The following is a 24,762-nucleotide window of genomic DNA, read 5'->3' as shown; positions in this document are numbered from 1 at the left end:
AGTTTGAACTCGGCATAACAGTGATTAGAGTTGGTCAGCAGCACACAGGCATATTCTTGTTTTCACTTCTCCCTGGCACAGAAATCAATCACACACACCCACACCATCGGTGTATCTCACACAACAGAACTATTTAGGCATTGGAATCTACATTCCACATTCAAAATTACATAATAATAGTAATAATAATAATAATATAACTATAAATAAACTTATTTTTATTATTGTTAAAATCACACTGTTAATGTAAAACAATCTATAAATGTTAAAGGCACAATATGTAATTTTTCGCCGCTGGAGGGCGCGTATTCAAAATAAACAAAGAAACAAAGGCGTAGTTTGATGACGCCGTGACTGAGTGTGGAATCATGGGAGTTGATGTGGGAAAAAAAAGCAGCGCTGTTTTATCATACTAGATACGTTTGAAAGTTCTGTTTTAATGCTACTCTGTGCCGTCACCAGTCTAATAAAACGCACTACATATTAAAGCGTCTTTGTTGTTTACATGTTTTCTACAAAACAAAAAAAAAGCCGGAAATCGAGGGGTTATGACATCATTGGCAGGTGACACAATGACACTATAGACACGGTCCATGTCACTAGTTAAAATGGCTTATTTCTCTGGATTTAAACATTCTTCGAAACATTTGGGATTGTGCAAGTACACAACTCAGCAAAATATATAACACTGTTCTAGTCATTGGCAGGCACACAATGACACTATAGACACGGTCCATGTCACTAGTTAAAATGGCTTATTTCTCTGGATTTAAACATTCTTCGAAACATTTGGGATTGTGCAAGTACACAACTCAGCAAAATATATAACACTGTTCTAGTGTTTTTTTGGATATTTTAATAAAAAAATCTTACATATTGTGCCTTTAATGTTTAAAAATATTACATATTATAGAACTTTTTAATTATGTAAAATATAATACATTATAATACATAAACTATTATATATTATAATGCACTATTATAATACTAAAACTGACATCATTATTGTTATTGACAACAACAATAAATTAATAACTATAAAAAAAATAGCTATTGTTGTTAATGTAAAATCAAACAAATGAATAAATAAATCCACCACATTGGCCGAATACCTCAAGCGTGTGACAGAAATGTTACGCCCCTTACCCTACTGTGATGCTGTGTTCCAGCCGGAGCGTTGAGACAAAAACATTAAAACCCATCATAAACGAGGCATTTGTTGCATCCAGTGGGGACATAATTACGGATTATAATGACTTATACTGTCTTTTTACGCGTTGCATCGTGCCTCGTAAATATAAAACCATGTCTGCATTTGTGATCGGAGAAATGACAAACAACAAGTGCTAAACTAAACACTGCTCAAAATCTGCGTTTGAATCGTCAGTGGCAAATTCTTTATATACAAAAAAACGTACTTACAGTCTGTGAGTCAGAAGAGCTGGCATTGTAGTCTACTCTACCAGGATCAGGAAACAGTCCTCCATAAAATGTGCTGCACGCATCTGAATATTTGGGTTGAACTGTTCTGGAACAGTGTTGTAAATACAACTTAACCACTGATTTCTAGTCGTGTCCGCTTTTGGAAGGCCAAACAAAGTAGTTTCGTTTTCACAACGAAACACAGCGTCACACACGGCGGCCTTGAGTGAGCGGCGGCCGCTGGCTTGAATGAGCGGAGGCCGGTGGGCTTGCGGCAACCACATGTGACGACCCCGGTTAAATTTAAAATTTTAACTGCTTATTATAATGAATATAACCATTACCTTTCAAACAATAATACATAAACTATCATCATAATTTACAATATCAATAATATTAACAATATTTATAACAATAATAATAATTTCTAATAAAACTATATTCTATGCCCAAAACAGGAACAATTCGAGCCTGTTCGCTATTTGATCTTTATGTAAGCAATGCCAAGCCATAGATAACATTCAAAATCACTCCCCGTCTCCAAGGCTGACTTGAAAAGTAAAGAAAAGTAAAGCATGACAGGTTGGCACAGGTCCTCATGGAGACCGGCTCGACTGTGGTTGCCATGGTGTGGGCAGGCAACCTGTTATGGCAGGTCTTTGGAGCACTTTGACATTTTCACAAAGGCAAGTAATTGCCCATGTTTTCGGCCTTTGAAACTGGGATACTTGTCACACAATGACTGGGAATCTGACATCATTGTCAATCTAGGAAATAGACTGCTTGGGAAATTACAATTGCAATCTACCTATCAAAACATAATTAGTCTCAGCAGCACTAACAAAATGGAAAAATCATAAATCCGATGGCTTAGAATAGTTATGCAGCAAAAGTGTAATACTTCTACTTGAACTGAGACAGTTTTAGCTACACAAGCTCGGTACAGTGTTGTTGCACTGCAAAAAAAACACAATATTTCTGGCCATTGAAGGTTAAGGAAGGGGCCGGTATAACCACACTGACTTCCTGTGGGTGGGAACAGGTCAAGGGCACATACAAACGCTCTCTCTCTCCACATTAGCACCCCTTTGAGACTCAGTCCAACAACTAGAGCAACAGACGTTTTCTGGGACGAGCCTTTTTAAGAATATATGAACCCAGTGAACTCATTCATCTGAAAATGACTAAGTGTTTTTATACAACTTTTGTTCAGTAAGATGGTCTAACCTTTGACTTTCAGCCTTTGGTGAAGCTTAAATGCAAAAAAGGTTTTATTGACAATGACAATACAATGTTATATTGACAGTAAGGGAGTTGACAGGTGAAGCTACCTGTTGTTAGACTGATGCGCGTCTCTTGTGTAAAGATTCACATCATGAATAATTTGCTGACTATGTGGCAAAAATCAGTATTAGACTACAGTATTAAACTACATGCAAGAGTTGTAATAATGAGGAACAGTGCTAAATAAATATTTATTGACTACACAAGGCTAATTATAAAATGGATAGTTAGTGTTAATTGTAGTCATTACCACTCAAACCTCTTTCAGTAATCATAAAATCAACAGAGAGGCTTTTTGTTGTTGTTTTAAATCTCTTGCCATTTTCCCACGGTTTGTGACCTATTTGATATGACTACAAAATAATAATAACTATATATTTTTATTATGATTATGAAAAATATATTGTACTAATGTTACTATTATGTCAACAAAAAAAAAGAGCAGTTAATAAAAATAATAGAAATTAAATTTAAAATTAAATCAAATAAAAAATGTATAGTAAAACTGCAAAATTAAAAGACAATAGTAGTTACTTTTTTTCCATTTTCAAATGTTAAACCATGAAGCTTCTGGAGGTTTTCTGTCAAACAAATAAATGTGCTATGGTAAATGAGCTGGACGCAGATGAATCACTATGAAACTGAATAATTTATTTAATTAAACTACAGCCTTTGTGCTTTGACCCTGCAATATCAATTTTCACTAGCTAGCATGGCATCTCACACCTTACTGGATAATTAACATATCTTCAGCTCATTAAACCACATGAAAAGACTAAACAAAAAGATCAGACCCTTCTGTGTAAAGCACTCTTATTTCAGTATTATTCATGCAGTTTTTAGAATTTTGATTTTGCAGTTATTTTTATATTTTGGAATTTTCTCACTCTCAGGCCATCCAAGATGTAGATGCGTTTGTTTCTTGATTGGAACAGATTTGGAGAAATGTAGCATTACATCACTTGCTCAGCAATGGATCCTCTGCAGTGAATGGGTGCCGTCAGAATGAGAGCCCAAACAGCTGATAAAAACATCACAATAATCCACAAGTAGTCTACATGTCTCCAGTCCATCAGTTAACATTAAGTAAAAAGCTGCATGTTTGTAAGAAACAAATCCATCAAGGCATTTAAAACCATTGCTTCTGCCTAAAATACCATAATCCATAATAACTCTTCCACCAGTGAAAAAGTCCATCCACTGTTGTCTTCTCACATCTACATCCACCCACATATTTGTTTAGAACTGTTTTGGACTGTTTTTGCTTGTTAACAGTGCTTGATCTGTGCATATTTCTCTCCTGATTCAGACAAAGACTTTTTCATGGAGAAAGCAACATTATGGATAGAGGACTGAGCATTTAGCTAGAAGCAATGAAATAGGACGAGATAGTCAATTTTTTTAAATTAATTAATTAATTAAAATCATGGAACTTATACAATTTAACATCAATTTAGTAAAAGCTGAACAATAATAGCATTTTTAGGGCCCTATGAAATGTGCTTGTCTTATTGTTACAAAATGCAGCGTTTTTCATTTGAATTTTTCTGGATTCCATTTTAATGGTTTAATTAAATTTTAATAATCAATCTAATTATTTGAATGCATAAAATAACTTAATTTATTACAATTTATTTTTACAATATCACCGTGAAAGGTTTTGTTTTTTCAGAAATTCTGTGTTGTATTTTTTCTGGTTATCAGAAGGCGGCATATAATATTTTAATCAAATGTAAGTTAAAACAAACTTGTAATAATTTTATTAGTAATACTAGTAGTATTACGTACATTCTACTGCACAATAATAATATATTTCTGACACAATTTCTTCAAGTTAAACCAAACTTTTATTTTGACGGATTGCCATAAGGACCTTTAAGTTTCTGTGTGTATGGCATGACGATAGTTTTTCTCAAATGAAATGGTAAAATACTCATGAAGTGACTCTCAGAGCAGTTCTGGGGATTTTGCTCATGTATTTATGTCCTCATTTATTTAGACGCATGCACGCTTCAGATTTATTCACATGTGTAGCTTAAGTATGTGAAGTGCGCCATTCGTTCACACGCAGAACATGCACGATTCATATTTAAATAGTCTTTTTGTGGCTTAATATTTACCGACACTAGCCCATAGAGCATTTTGACTTAAGTGTACTGACCTACTTTTTATTAATTCATCTAAATTTTGACAAATTCCGTGACATTCCGCGTTATACAGTAAAATTCATTTTTATGATTGGATTCCGCGACTCCGTCCGCGTTTTCCGCATTGCGGAAATCATAGGGCCCTACAATGATATTAAGTTAAAAATGTCTTAATGATTGGTTTGTTTCTTACAAACATGCAGTTTTTCGCTTCATAAAATGTTAATGGATGGACTGGAGTGGTGTGGATTACTTGTGGATTATTGTGACGTTTTTATCAGCTGTTTGGGCTCTCATTTTGACGGCACCCATTCACTACAGAGGATTTATTAGCGAGCAAGTGATATAATGCTACATTTATTAAAATCTGTTCAGATAAAAAATCAATTAAAACCCCTCATCTACATCTTGGATGGCCTGGGTATGAGTACATTTTCAGCAAATTTTCATTTTTGGTTGCACTAGCTATTCCTTTAATTTTAACAACTTTGTTATGTGTTTGTCATTATTATTATTATTTTTTTTTATTTTTTATTACTTACTATTATTTTAAATATTACTTTTATTATAGGTTTAATTTTTCATTTGTATTTACTTGCAGTAAAAAAAAAATGAAATTTCAGCTAGTTGCCAAGGCAGCGATTAAAAAAAACATTGTTTTTCAATTAATATTTATATTTTATAGTTTTAGTTAACAATAATCCTGCATCAGAGGACGTCATACCTGTCCTGCCTGCCACAAAGGAAACACAATGGCACAGGTGTCCCACATAAAAACATCAGGGAATGCGATGCCCCACGGCAGGGGAAACCAAGGAGGAGTGGAGCTACTCTCACACTACAACTGTCCCTTACCATCCTTTTATAGGCCAAGTCAAAAACAGTGTGTGTGTGTGTGTGTGTGTGTGTGTGTGACATGGAAAACATAGCAGTTGGTCCCTGAAGTCTGTGCACATTTCCATGGGCATGTCCAGAAGAGGCCTGGCAGAAGAGGAACACATCCACGAGAGCCACAAGGTCTATCCTTTTATAGAGGACACTGGCAACCCCTTATATAATCTACTACAGGCACTGTTTGAATGGGGTCACTTAATTGCAAAGCTTTTCTCAGGCCAAGATCTACTGCAAACTGGGCCAGTGGAGTCCAGACTCAAAAAAGTCGGTTTAAGCAAATTTTATTCGGGGCAAATCCCTAATCCTCGTTTGAAACAGCTTTTCTCCGCTCTCTAATATGTTCTTGATGTGAGTGCAAGCTTTCCTAATAGAATTTATGTTTCTAGGTTTCGTATAAAATAACTTGAGCTATACATCTCTCAGATGCCGTAATACGATGCAAGTAATAGCACTAAATGACGAAATTGTGCTAGACACACAGATCGGCTCTCTTGGTACTGAGGAGAGAAAAAAAAAAAACTTGCTTTAATTCTCCAGCAGGACTGCATTGCGTCATGCCTTGAACAGAAGCTTCACAATTTACAATAGAAGTAGCAGTCAATAGGGTCACATGACATCACAAAGTCAATTATTATTTGAACATTTATTTGAATGTAAATTTCAAATAAATGTCAGCCAGAGCTCTTTTACATCACTGCCTCTGAACTGCCTTGATTCTATTATCTTGCACTTAATGCCAGGTTTCTGAAAGAAGCAAAACAACAACAGATATAGCATTGTAATTGTGCGAAGGACAGGAAATTAAGTGTACTGTTCAACAGGCTTTTTTTGTACTGAGACCAAAAAAAAAGTGCTTGTTTGTGCAACCCTAGGTGACCTCTATTCTTAAATAATAATAATAATAATAATAAATATATAAAAAATTTTTTAAAAAAATCTGTAAAACGTATTTCCTAATGACTTTATAAACCTTTTTGGAGAATTAAACATACAAGCCTACAATATACACAACCCATGCAGTCCGATTCCTAAACAAATGACTTGTATAAAATATTTTCTATAATCAATCAAGCTAAAATATCAGTGTAGTCTGATTTCGGAATGAATGACTCTTGTCAGCTGATTATTTTCGATAATTATAAAACACAAAATCGTACAAAGTACACAACCATTGTAGTCCAATTCGTTAAGTTACTTGTATGAACCAATTCTTTTAGCGAATCTAACTAAACTTGACAACGAATGGTTTGTATGATGCTTCTAGGTGAATCAAAAATCATCCAATTAAAAACATTTACCAGTAACTCGAAGCATTTACTGAATTTAACTGACTCACTTACTAAACCTCAATTTATTCCTTTTGTCATGTTTGAATAGAAATGAAGCAAGAAATACAACTGTTTTGTTTTTTTAGTCAATCTAACTTGTAGAGCGACCAATCTAGTTCAATTCATACACAAATGACTCTTATGAGCAGTTTTTTAGTAAATCAAAAACATAAAACTCCACCAATATAATTTGTTTGCGTATCAGACGACTCTTAAACAAGCTGGTTATTTTTTATAAAGAATCAAAACACACACATTTGGTTTCAGTTCCTGAATTCATTTAGCTCACTTTCTGAACTGCAAGTTAAAGGGACAGTTCACCCAAAAATGAAAATTGTATTATCATCTACTCGCCCTCAACCTGTACGAGTTTCTGTTGAACACAAAAGAAGATACTTTGAAGAATGTGGGTAACTAAACAGTTTCTGGTTTCCGCTGATTTCCATTGCATTTCTTTTTCCAAACTACTGAAGTCAATGGGGACCGGCAACTGTTTGGTTACCCACATTCTTCAAAATATCTTCTTTTGTGTTCAACAGAAAGAGAAACTCATACAGGTTTGGAACAACTTGAAGGGGAGTAAATGACAGAATTTTCATTTTTGGGTGAATTATACCTTTATTGTTTTGGTCATGCCCTAATCGAAATTATGCAAAAACTTACACGTGATATGTCGATTAGATTTCAATCAGTGTGGACTTGTTCATTTGTTGTTCAAATGACAACGTGTAGTTAAAGATACGCAATATGAGTTTTGTTTTAATCAAATTAGTTTATTATTTGTATATAACGTTAGTTACGACCAGTTAATGTATTGCATTTATCTGCTTTTGAAATCTGATCCCTTCATTGGCAACAAACTGCTGACAGCAGTAAATACAATATGAATTGTATATTTGATTTGTATTTTCCCCCTCAAAAAAATACTAAAAGAACCGCTACGGTATTAGAATCGTTCAGATGAATCATATCCAGAATCAATTCCCATCCTAAGGTAGGTATGGTATTCAACAAAAGGATCATTTTTACAGTTACATTTGCTACTGTTTTAATGAATACTTAAACCCGATGTAATCACAAAACTACATCTAATCAACGATAATAGCAGGAGATCGTGACTTCTTCCTGACTTCTTCCTTATCTGTAAATGAGCTCTTCCTCAAGGAATCCGTCGGGAAGAGACCAAAACAAGCGATTAAAAAAAAGAAAAAGTCGTTTTTTACCCTCAGCTCGTCTCGTTCGGCCTCCCAGCGATATTTCTCGGCTTGAAAGCGGCTCCATTCATACTGGATGAAATGTAAGATCCCGGGCAACGAGAGGCCCGCGTCCCCGTCCTGCGGATCTCGCGGCTGGGAAGATCCAGCCATCGCCCCGGCCGCGGCGGCGGCTGCTGCGGTGGGAGCGGGACCAAGCATAGCCTTCGGCCCGTTCGGATTGCGCCCCGTTCCGCTTCCTGCAGGGCTCTGATTCGTTCCACCCGCCACCCCGCCGGATCTTTCCGCCTCCATCAGAGCGTTCGAGCTGTCGCCGGAGCCAGGAGGTGGAAAAACAGAAGAATAAGCCACCCCGTTGCTTGAAGTCTCCACCGAAGCCCTCTCCCGTTTTCCTGCCCGATACAGACAGATAGACGAGTACTCACACGCACAGAAAAGTGCCAAATAGTGATCCACTCCTACTATGGAATGGCTGCAAACGCTACCAGCTCATAACTGCTCCCTATGGGTTATAAAGCTTCTTCCGCAGGGGACGGTTCGCGGCTCCAAAAGCCTGATTCTCTATTGAGGTCAATTCAAATTTCAAGACGTTTTTTGTTTAATAGGAGACCTACGACTGCTAAAACGTGTAAATCTTTTAAATTTGTTGAGTACAAAGATTTGTTGCTGACCTACAAAATTTTAATCCACTTCAGCAATCTCTAGATATATATTTTTTTAAATACGACTCCAAGCATCACGAATGGCTGTGATTGGTCCATCCTGACTAGCGATGAGAAAAGTAAAAGGGGTCACATGACGCTTCTCCTCAGAGTGGCATGCATACTTTTTTAATATACATATTTATTTTATATGCTCTATATTGTCAGTTGCGAAACTTAATATTCTAATTTATAATTCATTAATTATTTTTTTTTATAAAATTGCAGATAAAGCATTTTAAAATAAATATTTTATTTTATATGAATCAATATAAAATACATAAAATATTTTGTATGATTAATAAATTATCTAATCAGATCATAAGCAAGTTTAAAATACACGGTGAAGCGTTAAAAAGAAAAATATTTTTCACCCATCGCATGTTACCCCTAAGCCCCGCCCATTTGAGAACACAAGTGTCACGTTACGTGTCATTCCACCCACTCGTTCTTCTATTTCTATGGGATTGATCGAGGCGACCCAGTAGTACGAGCTTCCTGCTACATTGTGATCTTCTCTCAGGCTTCCTTTGCTCATTTCCGAATTAAGCATGAGGAAGGATAGCAAGAATGCCGTGCAAACAATGTACAGATGAGGAATGTTGAATCAACCTTAAAATGTTAGTTCTCACAATCGTGGTTTTTACCGTTTTGCATAATGAAGATGCGTGTCTTTGTATGTGTATGCTTTCAAGATCAGAGGCTGCATAGATCTACATGAATCGATGGATGAAGACTTGTTTGGGTTTAATTTTGCATGTATGTTCTATATTTGGAGGACCTGTCTCAAGAGATCATATGGTAGTTTCTCAAATACTCAAATCTAGAGCTCATCTCTAACTGGGACAGTAGCTTGGAACATCTCTATATATTTCTAGGTCATCTTTGTTTGCTAGACTTAGTAGTGAGGACTAAAAGGCTTTTTGCAATACAAACTTGAACTGAATTTCCAAAACAATTACTTTAAACTTTGAAGAGCTAAAAGTGAATTTGTTTATTAAAATGTTCTTTGTTTTGTCTCCATGTATAGCATTTATTTAATGGACTGTGGTGAACTAAAGGCACTTGGGTCGAAATATGGAATCTGTCCGTCAGTCTTTTTTCCTAGATGGCATCAGTTGACACAGAGGAAGACATCAGCGGAAACTGATCTGGTCAAAGAAGATGCTTCATCAAATATCCAGCTCCCAAACGCTTTCCACTTTGCTTACTTTTTGGCCAGACCAAAATGATAATGTTCAAGATTTCAGGAATTTGGACAGGTTATGACTTTCAGGTCAAGATTTTCTGTCCTCTTTCTATTTAAGATTTCCCTTACTGTATGCATCATAAAAGTGTTTAACCACAAGAGTCATAATGCGTATCAGTTTTTGCCAGGCTCTGTTAACAGGAGCAATAATTTTGAATTTGCTTATCCTATATTATGTCTCACGGGCCCAGCAGCAAATGATGGAGAAGCGTCGGGAACAAAGTAAAGGCTTAAAGAAGGCCTCTCTGCCTGTGGCAGGACTGGGAGCTATGGGTAATCTGGTAGGTGGAAGTATGGTTGGAGGCGCCAAAATGGGAGGCCTTGAGGGCAACATGCGTGGTCCACGCGTCACGATCCTCGTTCGTGAATTTGAAGACTTTGAAAATTATGTTGGTGATGTTGCACGCTCCTTTTTGCGCCAGAGACCGGAGTTGCCCTTCCTTGCTGTAGCCGAAAGTCCACCGTACCCTCCTCTGGCTCTTCCAGAGGCAGCCCGCCTCCTGGTATTGTCACCGAGCCCTGACCAGCCTCCACAAACTCACCGTCCGGAGTTCAATGTGCAGACGGAGTTTGCTTTGTTGGTTCCAGATGGCATGGAGCTGGACCACGGCCGACAAATTGAGCGTCTCATTCGGGAGCTGGAAGGCGAAGGTGGCGGGCCGGTCCGACTCGTTGCCGCCCCTGTGCTGATGCGCTCTGCGGTGCAATGCCTGCACCTTCGTGTGAATCTGCGGGAATGGACTGCGACCTACACCCCTGCGGCCTCAGGGAGCAGCGATGGCGTCTGCACAGCTCTGCAGGGAGATGCCGTGGTTCTTATCCGCACCGAGGACCTCTTCAATCTCTCGGTTCCCTTAGGGCGCCCTCTCCTGTCTTCCTTGTTTGTCCAAACTTCTCTGCGTGGCTGGAAGGTCAAGCTCCTGGAGGGACCTTCGTTCTCTGCAAGTCATCGCCCACTATTTAGCTCAGCGCACAACCAGTGGAAGGCGGACAGTTGCCTGAAAGACGCCACCAATCACCTCATGCGTAGCTTCGGCCTGAAGCACGTGGTGCTGGCTGATGGTCGGCATCAGTGGTTTGGCTGCAGTAAAGAGACTCCACGATGTTTCGGCACAGTGCGTGATGACACACCGGAATACCTCTACATAGAGCGCTGGACTCCACCTTGCTGCTTGCGCGCCCTCCGAGAGACCACTAAATATGTTATCAATATCTTGGAGAGCTCCGGCGTACGTTACTGGCTGGAAGGGGGTTCCTTGTTGGGAGCAGCCCGACACCAGGACATAATCCCTTGGGACTACGACGTGGACTTGGGCATCTACTTAGAGGACATTCCGAATTGCGACTACCTAAAGAGCCTAGACTCTGGCTCACTGGTGGATGCTAACGGCTACGTGTGGGAGCGAGCGGTCGAGGGTGACTTCTACCGTGTGCAGTATAGTGAAGCCAACCATTTGCATGTGGACTTGTGGCCCTTCTACCCTCGCAATAGAGTTATGACTAGGGACACTTGGACTGAGCACAAACAAGACGTGGAGTTCCCAGAGCATTTTTTGCAGCCCCTGGTGCCAATGCAGTTTGCCGGCATCACTGCTTATGGTCCGAACAACCACCGTGCCTTCTTGGAACTCAAGTTTGGGGAAGGGGTTATTGAGAACCCCCAGTATCCAAACCCTGCCAAGAAAAGACTGGACAGGAGTCGCATGTTAGGATCGTAGCAAGCAGTAACTTGTGCCACAATTACGCAACACTGCATTTCTATTGCATTTCTGACATTTTAAACTTTGTAGAGTAATACTATCAGACTGAAGGTTTTGAACTGTATCTGTTAACTTGAATGTTAGTATTTCTTGCCGATTTTTGAATGTTGAGCAGTGAGCTAATTGGCTACCAATACAGGAGAGAACCAATCAGCTGTGCCATGTGATGATGTCATTAGGTCAGATTGAGTGAGACCTATCGGACTGCGCCATCTAGAGTTTCATGCCAGAATTCTCTATTTATTGTATGTGTGTATTGTGGTTTGGGAAGTCACGAGTCTCAAAAGTAGTCTAAACACACTGTATGTAACAATGTCTAAGTATGTAATATTTCACACTGCATGATCCCAGAAAATCACATTCAAAGGTCAAAGCTTTTTTTGTTATACATGAATATTAATATATTGGTTTCAATAACAAATAAACACTAAACAAAATTTAACATTTTTAAACTGATTGCCAGAGAAACACCAGTTTTAAAGAGCCTATATCACCTATTGCATTAGTGCATCATTTACAGTAAGTGCTGGCGTATGGAAAACTGATTCATGTTTGTAGGCCCACAAGTGAAGCATTTAATAACCAAGACAGCTCATTAAAACCTTGAAAGGACTTAACTGCTTTTCAACATAATGGTCTGTATTATACCACAATGAACTTTGTAGAGTGTAGGATGTTTTTGTTGACATGTGATGGCACTGGTGTACACTGAGACTGAAATGTCCTTTTAACAAGGTTTTTATTTTTATTTTTTGGAAATGGTTTACCTGTGGAAATGGAAAAGGTTACATAAAATGCCAGTGAAAAGAAGCTACTGTTTTATGCACTCTTTTAAATGATATTTGCACCATGTTGCATGATAATAAATGTGTACTTTTTTTTTTTGACTGTCAGACTGTTTTTGACCTTAATTTTCTTTTAATGTAACTTTTTTTTTTTTGTCTTTGTGTTTCACAAATATACTTTGTAATTAATGTTCATTATGTACATACATCATGACCACCAAATATTTAACAAACAGCATAACACAAACCAAACTGTATCTTAATGTGTCAGTGTATTCCAGATGTCTGGAAATAAACCATCACACAGAATTGCATTTGGAGTTTTCATTGCAAATGTTACAGGAAAATGGTAAATAGACCACAAGGTGGCGCAATAGGACATGAAGTATTCATGCTGGGCTTGGTTACTGATATCCTACCCAGTTTGTACAGTATCTTTACTGGGCAATCTTCAAAGCATCCTTAAAAATTTTGCTTTTGTTTACAGCAACACATTTTACGTGTTCAGTATTTGACAACCCATTCTGAATGAATCAAACAGAGGTAAGTCAGCTGATATCTTGTGAAACTAAGTAGTCTTGCATCACCCTAAAGTGGTGTATTTTTGCAATAATAACCACTGACTATATATTATATTGCTTATTAAATGGCTTCTTACCAAAGACCATTGACTTAATTCGAGTCATATGATGTGAAACTAGCACAGCTATGTAGGAAATCAGCAAAAATCACCATTATACAAAATATCTAACCACAGAATGCCACGATTAACCAATCAGTACACCAGAGGGCAGTAAAATAAACTTGCTATAGATAAGAAATCTGAAAACCAAACAAGTGGTTCAGTTATCCTAATTGCAAAGTCCTCTGGGACCTAATGCATTCCTAATTTTAGCGACTTCAACTCATAAGAAAGAGAACATCACAGCTGATTTAGTTAAAAAAATACTTTATTCTGCAGTCGGTGTGGAGTACATTCACTGGTTCTCTTAACAGTACTCTTTGGCTCCACTGATATCATCAAGCAGCCCTTTATGACACAACCACCCATTAAACTCACACACAGACACATAGTTGCATCAGCAGAGCAGCTACACTACAGCCACCTGGAATGAGAAGCCTTTACAGTACTGGCTTTTAAAGGAGTGATGTCAGAACATTTGTGAGATTTGAAAAAAAAAAATACATCTGTGATTTGAAATACATCTCGAGCACTAACAGAACAGAACAGAAATGATAGACTGTTAATAATGCAGATTACAAGCACCAACCCCCCTATTTAAAGTATATATATTGCTAAATTAATATAAAAAATGAGAAATGTTTCTTTGGTCGGATTTAACCTCTTATTGATCAACTGAGAGTCAAACCAATTTCTACAAAAATGGGCTATTATGTCGACTTCCTTCGGTGACAAACATTGTCAACATACAGTACAATGGCAAATGTCTCTCACCCTGTCATCTGATACTTTCCTTCAGCTGGTGTTTAGGTTATACATTTAGAAAAAAATAAAAATAAAAAATAAAAAATAAAATATATATATATATATATAAACTGAGTTAGTAATCCAGTACAACTACTACTCACAGTTAACAAACATTCACCAGTAAATGGTCTTAACAGAATATTTTGCCTGATTTCTCCTCAAAGTTATCTACCTTCACAAAACGCCAGGCATTTTATATTTGTGCTCTTCTGCAATAACATACATAGGAAAAAAAAAAAATCAACAAGATCTCAGAAGTACGCTTTTAAAAAGCAAACAAAATTGAATACTTCATTTCTGCATATTTTACATAAAAGGGCATTTTTTGTACACAATTTAAGCCAACAAAAAGTACATTTAAACAAAAACAAAAAAGGAAGAAAAAAAGGAAATTGAGAGAAACCCAAACATTTCAACACATCTAACATGTTCCTACACAAGGAAGCTGCTTAGCCTTATTCTAACTTAAATACAAAATATAAAACCTTAGTTCCAGTCTGAATTCACGCTCTAATCTATGGCTTTCTTCTGAAACGGATCGGTTTACACCTCTTGACCTCACTTGCGTATCAACCAGCACATAGGGAACTTCATTTACCTGCAGACTTCAAGGTTCTGACCCAAAACAGCCTTGGAGCTTTAAGACAAGGCTTACTTTGCATGTCACCCATATATTATTATGCTTACATTCCTGTCTGACCTTAGGGTGCAAATTGACCCCGAAGAGCCCGCCGTGAAATATAATGGTGACTGCATAAAGATAAAGACGCAGAATGTAAGATGTCAGTTAGGCTTCTTACACCATTCTTTTGGCTCCTCTAGTAGCAGGAGTTTAGTGAAGGTATTAACACCTGTTAGATGGACCTGCATCTGAGGAGCCAGAGGTGGCATAAAGGGAATCGGCATGAATGAGGTATTTCAGCATAACGGACCATAAAGCCACCTAAAAAATTTATTTGGTGTGTTTGAAAGATGCAGAGAGATTCTGCGGATGCTTTGGCTTATTAGGAGATGTTTTATAAAGGTGTTAAGAGAAATCTGAGTTTTAACTCAATAGCATATAATCAGAACTATTAGGGCATGTGTGATCATAATCAGGGCCGTCCTTAGCGGACGCGGGACCCCCCTCGGTCGTGATCGCGTTCCGGGGTGGGGGGTTTGGTGTCCCTTCAGTCCATTCGAGATCGCGGGGGGTTAGGGGGGGTATGGGTGGTGATGGGACCCCTCGGTCCATTCGCCGCGGGGCACGGTGCAACCGTACCAGTTGCACAACCCTAAGGACGGCCCTGATCATAATTATATAGATTATTTTAAAAGGCCGGACTGAGTTTTTCTTAAAAAGAAGTAAAGCAAACATAAAAAAAAAAAGACTATAAAGAAAAAATCCAAAATGTCTGACCAGCATCTAATAAATAATTGTTCAAGTATTTTTCCATCTAAATGTGCATAAGTTTTGGCAGACTCCTTTCATAACGAGCAGGGCATAGAGGAGGGTCAAAAGGATGTATTCTTTCTCCTGTCTTAATCTAAACCTGTATCTCTCCCATGGTCACTGCGTAGATGCAGAGATTGATTTATTGAGATCAGACAGGTCAAAAGGAAAGTTTGTTAAAATAGTGTGCAAGTCTACATGACGGACTCCTTTTCACAGGGTTTAGGTCCAGCCACCTCTTCCAATTCAAGGCTTCCCTGTTTTTCGATGAGCGGAGAAATTTCTGGCCTGGAGGCGGGGTTTTCTTCATCCACTCGCACCTTATTTAGCTCCGCCCCCTCTTTACTGGAAGTGCGATCCACGAAATACTGCAGAAGACCTGCTCCGTAGGCGTCGCCTTCAACATTGATGACGGTGCAAGTACGATCGCTAAACGAAGAAATATAGAAAACAAAAAAAAATTATCTTCACTGTACAAAAAAAAATTGAGGACATAAAATTAATACAAGCTTTATTTAAAAAAGCTGTTGTATTAACACAATGTCAAGGCCTTTCCACACTGAGCGCGATGCGAAAAAGCGAAGCGAATCGCCGACGAACGGTTCTTTCACACCGAACGCGAAACGATTGTTCGCCTTCTGCTAATTCACGCCTGCACGCTAGGTGGCGCCGACCAACAATACATTTTTCCTCAGATATGTATCTCGTAAATGGATTTAACATCATCTGCTGCTCAATATACAGCTTTAAATTAAGATAAACAAGGTTCTACACCAGAAACAAATGATCTATAATGCTTACAAGAATAGGCAACATCCTAAAATATAATTAGAAGTACAATTAGCATCAAGCTACACTTGAAAATGTATGTAATTATTAATGTATTTGCTTACCCACTTTAAACCATCATCGAGTGCTTGTAATAACTTCCAGTTGTGATCTATAGTTGATTTTGATTAATAAGCAGACACATGCACTCTTTGTATGTTTAATAATGCTACACTGCTAATATTTGTCATAAACATCCTTTATTGTTATAAAAATACCATGAGCTGCATACAAAACACATTCAGTAAATATATAGTCATAATCATGTCTATTTGCTTTCATATTTACAGCTGCTCCGGTCACGTGATCCTAGCTCAAATCTTATTGGACGGCCCCGTGTTTTCGCTTTGCAAAACTGAAAATATTTGTCGGACTGATTCGAATAAAAAGAAAATTCGCATTTTCAGTGCGTGAATGTTCGCGGTCTATGTAGAAGCATCCATACAAATCTATGGTTTTATTCCAGCACGTCATCGCGTCCGATATTCGTTTCGCCATTATATATATATATATATAAAATATAATATAATAAAGTAAAGAAAATAAACTTTAATTATTAAAATACAATCATCTCTTCCTCAAGCACTCTTAATTTCAAATTATTTTGTACAAATACTTCATAATACTTGTGTGTGTGTGTGTGTGTGTGTATTTATTCAAAATTAACTGCCTACTTATAAAAGTCAAAACAGTCAGAATTCATGAGACTTTTTCCATTCTTTTTCTTATCCCTCCCAGCTATCCATACTAATGCTTTACCATCTTTCTCTTGACCCACAAAAACATCTAAACCAGATACTCACACAAGCCAGTCCACAGCCAAAATGAGGGACAGATCGTTGGTGGGAAGACCTACTGACTCCAAAATGATGGCCAGCGTCAGCACCCCTCCAGCAGGGATCCCAGCAGCTCCCACGCTAGACGCCGTCGCAGTCACACTACAAACAGATATAAAGTCAGTCAGTCAAAGTCAACGTCTTCCAATCAAAGCAGAGTATGGAGGTGGCTGAAAGACATTCAATGAACTCACAGGATGGTGATGACCTGGACGAAGTCCAGCGGGATCCCGTTAAGCTGAGCGATGAACACCGCAGCTACACACTGGAAGCAGGCGGCTCCGTCCATGTTGACGGTCGCTCCGATGGGCAGGATGAAGCGGCTGATGTGCTTGGACACACCGTTGTTCTCCTCCACACATTTCATCATAAGGGGCAATGTGGCAGAGCTGATCAGAAAATCTGATATTTATTTCCTGCATAATTGTGCATTTGCAATATTCAATTAATAAATGTAATCAAACTAAGGTAACTAATCAAAATTGGCGTAATAAGACAAAATCCATTTAAGGCTAGGAATCTGATCACAAGTGGTCACAGGAGACACAGCTGAGGCACACCTTACTTCCAGGAGAGGTATTTTCAGACCACTTGTGTTTGGATCAGAGACTGATGTAAATACCGGGTTTTAAACCGGCCTACACTAATACAAAATAAAGGCTCCAAAATGATGTTTTCACACCCATACCAAGAACAACCTTTTGGGTTCCCCAAAGAACCTTTCAGTGGACAGTTCCACTATAAAGAACCTTTTGTGCAATGGAAAGGTTCCATGGATATTAAATGTTCTTCATGAAACCATAGACGCCAATGGAGAAGCTGCTTATTCATTTACCTAGAGGACGTTCCAAAGGCAGTAGCCAAAGCGGTGACCAATCCCAGCAAGAAAGTGTATGGGTTCTTCCTTGTAATCACAAAGTAAATGAATGGGAGGACAAGAAGACCGTGGATGGCATGGCCAATGACGCAGCAGGCGATGTACTTCCCCAGGCTGGCGAACAGCAAGCCAACATCCTCCATTTCCACAATCTTAGCAGCAACCAGGAACATAATACCCAGTGGTGCATACCTACAGACAGAAAAACATGAGATATGGTGTCAGGGAAGTGAAGAGACGAATATATATAGGACACCACAATTCAAACATTCGAAACAAACACTGGGAAAAACATGTGATGTTCCCTTACCACATGATCCAGGAGACCAACACCATGGTGGCCTCATTGAAAGAGTTGAAGAACTTGATAAGGATCTCTCCTTCCTCCCCAAGTTTCCTCAAGGCCACACCAAATGCCATAGCAAAAACGATGAGACCCAGGATGTTCATGCCATCCACATCTGTGCCAACTGGAACCTAAACACAAAGACATAAATGACTGAATTCACACACACAAAAAAAAGAAATACTTTTTTTTATATTAACCACTAATATTTCAAGTTATTTTTTCATGCATAAATTAAATTATAATATTATTATACTGTAATAATAAACTGTAATAATATATATTTTTATAAATGTATTTAGAGAATTGTAAAAACATAAATTATATTTATATTTATTTATCAAATAAATAAAATGAGAATCTGGACTTTCAAGACTATTCTAAAGGACTTTGTACCTTTTCCAAAGAGAAGTTGGTCGAGTTGGTGTCATTCTTTACAAACTTGTAACTAGTGGCATACTGTGAAGAAAAAAAAAAAGTTCAGAATCGTCTAATAAATCGCACATCACATAGAAAACGCATAACCAAAAGCTTAAACCAAAGATTGTTAAACTCACCGACTGAAAGGCAGCTGATACCAGGTTAGATGGGAAAATATTTCTGAAAGACGAAGAAAGGAAGGAGTTATATTTATGTAACTGTATATGATATACTCTAAATCTATATCTAGACAGCAACGTTCCCGAATCTATATACTCTAAATATCAGATATGATATGAATTGCCCATTACATCGTAGTACCGAGTAGTCTGTCCACATGTTGGCAAGGAAAAACTTGCATGGCCGTTAAACTTTGTCATTTGTTGTAACATGTTGTATATGCTACTTTTTAAAATAAAAAAAAAACAATGAATTACAAAAAAAGAAACACTTGCATGGCCCCATGTTTCACAGTCAAAAAGAATCAGACGAAGTGGAACAAAAACAAATACCGGAGACTCAATCAACCAACGATAGATGCCTGCGTTGACAAGCAATTGAGTTAGTTGGTCAAAGACACTCACAATTCACAGACATTTTTATTTTAACTCCTGGACAGAAATAGTGAAGACAGAGGACAAGGATGAAACTCTCTACTAGCGTGTTTGCATCAAACGCATGTGCTCACACACTATCAAATAGTGCACACTTTGGTAGTTCGGCTGTATATGCAAAGCATTTGCATCAAAACTGAAGTATATTTTTGGGGGTTTGGCAAACACGGTCCAGAACAAGGTAGTGAGAGAACAAAGATCCAATTCTACCTCTCACAGATTCAGCCCACTGGAAATAAAAATCCTCAAAGTCCTAAACACCCAATCCCAGAGCGGCCTGGCCTCACGAGATGCCTCATGTGGAAATAACTTGGAGAATTTAGTCCGATTATAACCCTCTACTAATCCCAGTTCCACACATTACCTCCCATCCATATAACCCCATTCCCTCCAATGGAGATGGGCACTAGGGCCTGCCTGGAGACTGGAGATGAGGATTAACGTCAAACACAGACATTTATTCAGGAATATTCCAGCATGCCTGACCTTAATATGGTGTGCATACAAAAAAAAAAAAAAACGAGGAACTATGAAACCTGTGTGCCACCCTTTTTCCAAGTAAAATCACATAAACAGCTATGGTTGAGCTACATTTCTAAAAAGCGCCATTACAGGCCAGATTCTGAACTTGCCCATAGGGAGCTTTCCAGTACATCGCAATCATTCCCGCTAACATCTAGAGAAGCCTGGAAGGTGTAAGGAGACTAGTACTATCATAAAATAATGCAGCCGGAGCAAGACTAGACTGGAAAACCTAGGGAAGAACAGCTTAAAATTTGCTGCATCCCAGACAGCAGGTCACTGCCATACACCAATGCCAGTGGTCGTTCCCTTGTGTGCCACCCTTTTTCCAAGTAAAATCACATAAACAGCTATGGTTGAGCTACATTTCTAAAAAGCGCCATTACAGGCCAGATTCTGAACTTGCCCATAGGGAGCTTTCCAGTACATCGCAATCATTCCCGCTAACATCTAGAGAAGCCTGGAAGGTGTAAGGAGACTAGTATTATCATAAAATAATGCAGCCGGAGCAAGACTAGACTGGAAAACCGAGGGAAGAACAGCTTAAAATTTGCTGCATCCCAGACAGCACGTCACTGCCATACACCAATGCCAGTGGTCGTTCCCTTCTCACATTTCCTTCGTCTGAACATTGAGGAAAGTTAGAACTGAAGACACGTGCGAAACCAGCATAGCAACATTAGTAAAACCAGTTCATCCCGTTGAAATATTTAATTGACGCACTCAAATGTTGTCACTGCTTTTCAAAGAGTCACATTCAAATCCAGTGAGCTGGTTGGACTGAGCACTTTATCCAACATTCACAACTACTAATACCACACAACGACAATTTCATGACTCGATGCATTCCAAGAATGGCTTTATGATGTGATGTTCCTGCTTTCTACGTAGGCGTGTAAACAGTGAGACACGTCAAACAGGACCTCTTCGAAACGTGGCACTCCACACACCTTATCAAAGCTTTCGTCAAAGATTTATCTTAAGTTCGGTGTTTGTTGACATATTAAAAGTAACTATTAACAAGTAAATGTACCTACACTCTGACTTTGCCCTGTCTAAAATAAACTTTCACAAAGTTTAAACAAAAAAGGCAATGATGGGGAAATTGTGGGTTTCACATGCACTGTACACAAAGTGTATGCTAATGCATTAAAGGAACAATTTACCCAGAAAACATTTACCGACCGTCATGTCATTCCGAACCCTGACTGCCTTTCTTCAGTAAAGCACAAAAAAAGAAAATTAGCAGAATGTCCAAGCTGCTCTTTTCCATACAAAGAAAATGAATGGTGACCACAAGCTACTGAAGCAAGTTTTTCAGCAAAACACCTTAAATTTCAGTTTGTTCCACACATAAACCAATCAGTATAGCTTGAAAGATGTAAAATGTAGTGCATGAGTTGTGTCGATCATTATTATAGTGTTTTTTGGCCTGAACAGCCCATTCGCTTTAACTGTATGGAAAAAGAGCAGCATTAACATTCTTCAAAACTTCTCCTTTTGTGTTCCCCAAAGAAAGAAGGTCATAAGGGTTTGCAACAACAAGACTCACTTAACCTTTAAGATAAACTATATCTTTTGCGTAACACGGGGCAAGGAGGGCTTGTTCCACAAATGTTGTTGCTGTCAGGGGTCTTTCCGTCGCACTGAACCTGATAAGGCAATGCAACTACAGATAACAGATGAACCAAGTTGAAACTTGCAGAAACTGAAAAATCTAGCCTAATGTGAGAGTTAACAAAATGCATAAGCTGTCAAGCAAACTTACTAAAAACATGACAGAACCCGTTTGTAGACTTTCTATAGAAAGACCATCCAACTGCGTGCTTGTCAGAGTGTGGAATTAGCAGGGCTCCACAGTGGTCCTTGCGAATGTATGGCAGGATTTAGTCACAGTGAAAGCCCAAGAGAGAAGCCCCTTTGATGGACGACACAAGCCACATCAGCTGCCTAATTAACCCTGCTTCTATTGTGCATGTCTGCATGTGTTTGCACGTGCATGTTGCCCTCATATGGCAGGCACACGCCGCTCATTGACTTGCCCTGGAGACACAGCCAAAGAAGAAACATTACAAATGTTTCAGTTTGGCTTTAAATTAGGGTTCTAATTATGGCCAAAACCACTCTTTTAAGTGTCAAGTTACTGCTGAATTCTGGTGAATTGTATATTTTGAGGAACTGGTCATAAAGTATGAAACAAGGAAGCACATGGAAACTAAAATAGCTGTCCCACCAGGAAGAGACTATGTTACAGGAAGAGAAAAAAAAACAGAATTTTAGCAGAATAACTAACTTCTGTTGGAATGAAGTTATTAAACTGTATTAAACTACAGTGATCTCAATGCCGTTACAAAACAGGCTTTGGCTGTTTAGATCCTTTTGCCACATGGGAATGAATACAGGACTATTAGCAACTGAAAATCTCAACAATTATTACTTTATTGGTCTTGAAACCGGAAACTGTAATCAATTGCTACAAATTTAAAAAGAGGAAACAACCATTGCATTTATGAAGTGAAAACCACTTCATTGAATTTTCAAATGTTATTGTCTATTAATTAATAATGTGACAACTCTTACATACAAAAAAAGGCTGAAATATGAATTGAAGTTACTCTATGTGATGTTTTTTTTGTTGTTGTTGATAAGCAAAGCTAGTAAATGGCACATTTCATTTTTCACTTTGTGGGCCGAATGACATTTTCAAGGACAGGCCACCAGAAACAGAAAAACCCTGTTTCTCTTGGGTCGGGGTCACCCTAAATTGTGTCAGTGTAAATATTTGCATTTTGTATATATTCATTTTAACATGCTCGTCTTCAGTGGTAGTGAGAAAGTTGTTTACAGAATGCCTTTTGCTGCTTTTGAAGGTAAATGAGAACAGAATGTTCTCTACGCATCATTCCGTTAATGAAATTTGACCCGTTTACAGGACAACATGGACCAAACCCTAAACCCCAGACACAAACTGTATGATTTAGGTTTCCTTACGGAATGCAAGGGATCTCTGCCTCTGTTGAACGAATAAATGACCATTTTCTTTACAATTTCTACTTATTTGAATTGCTAGAAGTCACAGTCCGACATATACAGCTAAAAACTCAACTTCGGCTTTTACTTCCTCGAGTAATGGAAACCACACACCCAGAAAAGGAAGGGTAGGTGTTACAATCATAAAACGGACCATAAAGCTGCATCCTCTTCAGAGCGGATTAATTGCGTCAAACACGCACGCGCAGCTGATGCAACTGTAGAGCGTGTTTACAGCACAATGTAAAGCAACTCACGCTATTGATGGTCAAAACAACGTTGCTGAATGAATGTACGCTCATCGATGTAACAATAAGTAGCGTTAATTACAAAAACATACCATACTTATATAATTCCTGAGAAATAATGGCTTTCAGAGTATCGGAGACCGTTCCGATTCAGTTTGTGTAGCTTTTCGAGCGGACGGCGGGCAACTTGTTGACTCTAGTTACATAATATGTTACATATGTAGCCTTTTGTGTTCGTTGACACATTTAATGAATGTTCCTTTCCTCGTCCTGTTCGGCAAAGCTCAACGCTGCGCTGGCATTTACTGTATATTGCTGTACATTTCAATTTCACGATACGGTTTTAATAGTAATTGTGAATGACAAGCGCGAAATGTGCGACCACGTGTTCGCTGGCGTAACTTAGCCTAGACTCACCTTATCAAGTCTAAAAACGAATCGATGACTTCTTTGGCTTCGGGAACGTTGCTGTCATCCTGGGTGAGTTGGGATAATTTTTTCCCGTCGCTGGAGCCAGGCTGTATGATGAACGCCATAATAACGCCGATGGCAGACGCGATCAGAGTGGTCACCAGAAAGAAGAGCATCGCCCAGCCGCCCAGCTTGCCCAGGGCTTTGGGGTCAAGGCTGGCAGCTCCTGACACCAGACTGCAGACCACCAGAGGAATGATGATCATCTTGAGCAGGCGGATGAGGGTGTGTGTGTTTATATATATATATATATATATATATATATATATAAAGGTGTATATATATATAGATAGATAGTGGTCTTTAAAATTATTTGGATACTTTATAAATGTGTAAATTCCATTAAATAACTATAAGTATCAAATGAATATCAAACCAGTTGGAATTTATTTTAAAGAAGTAAAGCACACGCACACTTTTCAATTAAAACATTTAACAAAAAGCACTTTGTTAGTTTTAAAATAATAAGACAATAGATTTACCGGTCAAAATTGCAAAGGTTAAAGTAATTACAATTAAAATTGTTTAAAGTAATTAAATAACAAACACTCACATTGTTGAAGTTCTGATAAAAGGTCTTGCGATTTATTTGCAACTATGTCTAAAAGAAAGTTGTCTCTTAGAAAAAGTCTATCATTTGTTGCAGAATTCATTAATTTAATCATTTATATTTATTTAATATCTTTTATAAAGTGTGGCTTAAAGGGATAGTTCGCCCAAAAATGCGGGTAACCAAACAGTTGATGGTCCCCATTAACTTGCACAGTATTTTTGACCAAGATGGCCACCAATTTGACTAACTTGACCTACGTGGATACTGGCGTACTGTCTTTATCTTTATATGGCAGTAATAGTAAGAGTAGTA

At 38.2% G+C, this 24,762-nt stretch overlaps 3 protein-coding genes across 5 annotated transcripts in view; 1 reads left to right on the top strand and 2 right to left on the bottom strand.

The window, feature by feature from the left end:
* Nucleotides 1-8,945, bottom strand: part of LOC107728163 (striatin-4-like) — a 28,520-nt gene extending 19,575 nt beyond the window's left edge. The window contains exons 1-2 of one of the 3 annotated variants that reach the window (XM_016538253.1): nucleotides 8,715-8,945; nucleotides 8,299-8,596 (exon numbers count right to left, since the gene is read on the bottom strand). In XM_016538253.1, the coding sequence (XP_016393739.1) occupies nucleotides 8,299-8,583 (285 nt within the window). In that variant the 5' untranslated portion in view covers nucleotides 8,584-8,596; nucleotides 8,715-8,945. Of the gene's footprint in view, nucleotides 1-8,298 lie in introns of all 3 variants that reach the window. The other 2 variants (XM_016538256.1, XM_016538254.1) reach the window with 2 other exon arrangements.
* A 542-nt stretch (nucleotides 8,946-9,487) lies between these two features.
* Nucleotides 9,488-12,066, top strand: LOC107728156 (fukutin-related protein-like). Its single transcript, XM_016538247.1, has 2 exons — nucleotides 9,488-9,610; nucleotides 10,021-12,066. Exon 2 carries the CDS (start codon nucleotides 10,347-10,349, stop codon nucleotides 11,955-11,957), a length of 1,611 nt encoding a protein of 536 aa, XP_016393733.1. The 5' UTR covers nucleotides 9,488-9,610; nucleotides 10,021-10,346; the 3' UTR covers nucleotides 11,958-12,066.
* A 1,650-nt stretch (nucleotides 12,067-13,716) lies between these two features.
* On the bottom strand, nucleotides 13,717-24,124 carry LOC107728151 (neutral amino acid transporter B(0)-like; the record flags this gene model as incomplete). Its single annotated transcript, XM_016538243.1, has 8 exons — nucleotides 13,717-16,134; nucleotides 17,337-17,471; nucleotides 17,564-17,758; nucleotides 18,205-18,438; nucleotides 18,557-18,723; nucleotides 18,989-19,051; nucleotides 19,150-19,192; nucleotides 23,844-24,124. Coding segments are annotated over 8 exons (1,353 nt in total), but the record flags the coding sequence as incomplete, so codon positions are not given.
* Nucleotides 24,125-24,762: the final 638 nt, after the last annotated feature.

Source organism: Sinocyclocheilus rhinocerous, unplaced genomic scaffold (genome assembly GCF_001515625.1).
Source record: "Sinocyclocheilus rhinocerous isolate Xijiao unplaced genomic scaffold, SAMN03320098_v1.1 scaffold2834, whole genome shotgun sequence".
In the NCBI taxonomy this organism is placed as follows: domain Eukaryota; kingdom Metazoa; phylum Chordata; class Actinopteri; order Cypriniformes; family Cyprinidae; genus Sinocyclocheilus; species Sinocyclocheilus rhinocerous.
This window is presented reverse-complemented; position numbering and strand designations above follow the sequence as displayed.